General features: G+C 36.7%; 1 protein-coding gene across 1 annotated transcript; it reads right to left on the reverse strand.

The window, feature by feature from the left end:
• Window positions 1-221: 221 nt before the first annotated feature.
• On the reverse strand, window positions 222-2,647 carry LOC121990184 (probable protein kinase At2g41970). The gene is made up of 8 exons (XM_042544383.1): window positions 2,577-2,647; window positions 2,351-2,506; window positions 2,005-2,264; window positions 1,736-1,862; window positions 1,389-1,662; window positions 815-947; window positions 639-725; window positions 222-550 (listed from the first exon to the last, which is right to left on the reverse strand). Exons 2-8 carry the CDS (start codon window positions 2,433-2,435, stop codon window positions 428-430), a joined length of 1,089 nt encoding a protein of 362 aa, XP_042400317.1. The 5' UTR covers window positions 2,436-2,506; window positions 2,577-2,647; the 3' UTR covers window positions 222-427.
• Between the last annotated feature and the right edge of the window lie 1,551 nt (window positions 2,648-4,198).

Below are 4,198 nucleotides of genomic sequence, written 5' to 3' on the forward strand. Positions count from 1 at the left end.
AGCAGATATCATCATACTCTTATCTTGTCTCCATTAGTATCTCCTCCCTCAAGTGATGATAAAATAAATTAACCTCTAATTTTCATCTCATATCGAAACTTAATGTAGTCGCAATCTTAAAGATAGATTATCATTTACATCTTGGCAAACCACATTGGATATTTCAACAAACACCAACTTGTTTTTCACATTATACTTTGCAACCAATGTCATTTCGGTACAAGCTAGAACGATATATATGTTCAATCCTTTCTGAAAGACTTTTATTTTCAGTTCCACCCATCTTTTTCTACTTCATTTCAGTATGTTACACCAACTACATTTAAATTGCTGAATTTTACTAATTCCATTCTCAAATTTAACCAACAGACAAGATGAAGCGAAGAAACAAGACGACGATAGGAGTGTAATCAAAGATGCTTCAACATCAGTTATGGTGTTCTTGCCCTGGTTTCGCGTTAAGAAGAGGCTGAATGGCCTTGACAACAATGGTCATATTTGGTCGGAAATCAGATTCATATTGCACACAAAGCGCTGCAACTGCTGCAAGCTGAGTATCACAAAGAAAACACAAGACTTTGCTTGTTAAAAACCACTTGCTTTTGCTGAGCAAAGAAAAACTGCATGATTGGCATTACCTTGGCGACGGCTTTTGGTGGATAATCGTCATTTAGTTTTGGATCCACACATTGTTTAACTTTGTCTTCACTTAGCCTTGGAGTTGCCTGTATCATAATTTGCACATCAGAGAAGAAAACTACCAACAATGAGTTTATTGTTGATGGAATTGTTGGATTAAGTGATGGAGAATCACCCAAGTGACAAGACTTTGTTGTCCTTTAGGCATTGTGTGATCTACCGGCTTTCTGCCGGTTAGTAGCTCTAAAAGAATAACTCCGAAACTGTAAACATCGCTCTTCTGGGTCAGTTGGCCTGTCATGGCATATCTGTAAAAGAATTAGGAAGATCATTTGAGATGGAAATAATGGCACGATATATCATCATTAACATCATTCGAGTTCTTTCAACCATGTTTAACATGAACTTACTTTTGTATCAAACAAATAAGAAAAAGAGAAGAGGACTAGTCGTCCCACCAAAGACACCCAAATCAAAAGGAAAAAAGAAGACATCATTCAATATTAGATGGTTAAAAGACGATCCAAGGTAAGACTGCATACAATAGACCTTTTTTGGGAACTCCGTATTAGTAGAAGCTTGGTACAATAGACTCTTGCTTAGCATTTGAAATCATGCGATTCAATAGACCTCTAAAATTTTCAACATTTAATTGCTCTCAAAGGGTTAGGCTATTCGAAAAATATTCAATCACGACTACATCTAACTCGAGAATAAGAGAGCAATGTAGATTGGATCAATGAGCTTACTCTGGAGCATGATATCCAAAAGTTCCCAAAACACGAGTCGAATGTAAACGAGCTGCGGTATCGGGAGACTGGTTGGTCAGATTGAAATCAGCAATCTTGGCAGCAAAATCATCGAACAATAGAACGTTGCTCGATCTGACATCCCTATGGACGATCGGAGGCTGAACTTTCTCATGAAGATATTCGAGTCCTCTTGCCGCACCATAAGCAATCTTAACCCTTTCGCTCCAGTTAAGAACAGGCCCTGGTTCAGCCCCTTGCACACCTTTCTTCCCTGTGCCAACACAATGAGTGAATTATACCAGTCTCATCTTCGACAATACATCGAAATGTAAGCATTTGAGTACCATGTAAAACATCATGCAAAGAGCCTTTGGTCGCGAATTGATAAACTAGTATTCGATTATTCGCATCCAGACAGTACCCCAACAGCTCTACAAAGAACTCATTCTTGAGCCTCGAGACCATTGATAACTGCATAAAGGGGCACAGGAAGCAATCAACTCGAATGCAAACAGAATGTGTGCTTCATGGCTCTCGATGATTAGTTTTTCGATTAATATCATAAATTCAAAGCAAATGCTAAAAGAATTTCAAGATTAAAAAAAGTGATCACCTGCGCGGCAAATTCAGTATCTGGTTCATTGGATGCACTTGGATCCAGCTTTTTAATGGCAGCTTCTTCCCCTGTTTTGAGGGTGGCCCGGAAGACCCTGCCATAGGATCCTTCTCCGACCAATGCCTTGTCGCTGAAATTGTTGGTCATATTGCTGAGCTCAGAGAATGGTATTGCCGGAATCTCGATTGGCAGGACCTTCGGCGGGGCTCCTCCACCTCTGGCTCCACCTGGCCCCCCTCTGGGGTCTCTGTCTCGACCTTCATTTTCATCGCCCACAACAGAAGCAAACCAAATCCAGCTGTTAAATTCGACCATGAATCCGGAGAAGAGGAATTCAGATTACCTGGAACATTGCGGTTGGGTGGGGCGGAATGCTGGCTGGCCGGAGGGCCGTAGATATCCTCGTCGGTTCCTCCGCAGCACAACATGATCGGAGAAGTCTCGCCGGAGCGCAGAATGCCCACGAAACGCTGTCAACGTCCTCTCCCCTGCATCAACTCTGCCCCAGTTCACCGTTGCCTCGGTTAATTTCAAATGGCGGGGAATTGACATTAAAGGGAGAGACTAACCGATGAGATCCGAAAGCGGGTGGCGGATGGATGGCGCAAAGCTCCAGGCCGGCGACGACGATGTGGTGGATAGGAGGAGGAGGAGGATTGAGAGGGGGAAGGGAAGAGAAGGGGCCGTTGAGAGGTGGTTATGTTTCGCGGGAAAACCGCGGGTATTAACGGATTATGAAGTGGGAAATGCGTGCATGAGACGTGCCTGCGCGTAGCATTTCGCTGGCACGTTTCTATTCTAGAAAATACATCCCATTCGTTCAAATAAATAAATAAATAAAATTTTAATATTTTTTTAAAAGAAGAAAAAAAAACGAAGGAAACGGAAAAACTTTGGTCGATTCAGACAGAGCAACACGTTGTTGGCACAACATGCCTTCTTAATCTAATTTTATTTGTTTTTTGAGTACCAAACTGTGATATGTTAAAATATCTTTTTCTGATTCCCAATCAATCATAGAATTTGTATGTTAATTGTTTGGGTCGATTTAGATGAGTCAAACCTTAATTTCATTCTTGATTTGGCATAGTTAGACTTATGTCCAACTTATGTCCAAATCCAACTCGGTCAAAAATAGGCTTTTGTGAAGCTTGGTTGAAGCACTTGTTTCCCTCTTAGGTTAAGCTTGAATTAACTTTCATGTTGACCCTAAGACAGGTTGACAGGAGTACGGGGATGAACATCTTTTTTTACTATTAGATTAAGCTTGAATTAACTTTGACATATGTTGGATGATTTGAGTATTACCAAATCAAACCTGCTTTTAGGGTTATAAATGAATGTTCTTAAATAAATTTAGCATTTAGTTGGATAAAATTCATTTATATTCTTTCAAAATATATATATATATATATATATATATATATATATATATATATATATATATATATATATATATATATATATATATAACAAGCTTAAATACTGATAAATTTATAATTCAAACATAATTATTAGTTTATATAAAATTTAATTATAAATTTGTTTCTTAATTTTTTATTTAAATACTACAAAATATAGTAATTTATAAATTTTTAGAATCTTACATTGGAAAAAAAATTACTTTATGCATTAAATAAATATTTAACTTAATTTATAAACTCAACAACATTATTAGTCGAGCTTGATTTAAAGCTCGACCTTGAAATAAAATTCTTAATAAACAAGTTTGAATAAACTTAATAACTGAATAAATAAATCTGAACATGGCTAAGCTTGTCTCGAATATAATTTATATCTCTACTTCTCTTAGGTTGAACTTAAGTATTAAGTTGACTTAGCTTTTGTATCAACTTTGTTGGTTAAGCTAGGCTAATTTAGTAAACGACTGATCAATTAATTATATTATATATTTCAGAAATAATATAAATAAAGATATATTCTATGGTGATAATAGATATCCAAATTCTTATTACTGTCTATTTTTTAAAAGCATGTTAAATTTGTATTAATAGCTAGTTTTGACTTTGTGTATATCTAGCTTAACTTTAGATTAGCATGATTATTTCAAAATAGAAAATATAGTAAAGTTTGAATTATGTGCTTGTATTTTATAATAAACTATCATATTGTACTTGTTGTAGAATCGGATGATCAGATGTAATTGTTAGAATACTTCGGCGAGCTAGAG

This window comes from Zingiber officinale, chromosome 6B (assembly GCF_018446385.1).
Source record: "Zingiber officinale cultivar Zhangliang chromosome 6B, Zo_v1.1, whole genome shotgun sequence".
In the NCBI taxonomy this organism is placed as follows: Eukaryota; Viridiplantae; Streptophyta; class Magnoliopsida; order Zingiberales; family Zingiberaceae; genus Zingiber; species Zingiber officinale.

Excerpts from the sequence above, each read along its gene's own strand:
- LOC121990184 (XM_042544383.1), bottom strand. The coding sequence starts at position 2,435 with ATGTTGTGCTGCGGAGGAACCGACGAGGATATCTACGGCCCTCCGGCC. Across the intron at positions 2,265-2,350 it reads ACCCAACCGCAATGTTCCAG|GTCGAGACAGAGACCCCAGA; the intron begins GTAATCTGAATT and ends ATGAAAATGAAG. Across the intron at positions 1,863-2,004 it reads ATACTGAATTTGCCGCGCAG|TTATCAATGGTCTCGAGGCT; the intron begins GTGATCACTTTT and ends CCCTTTATGCAG.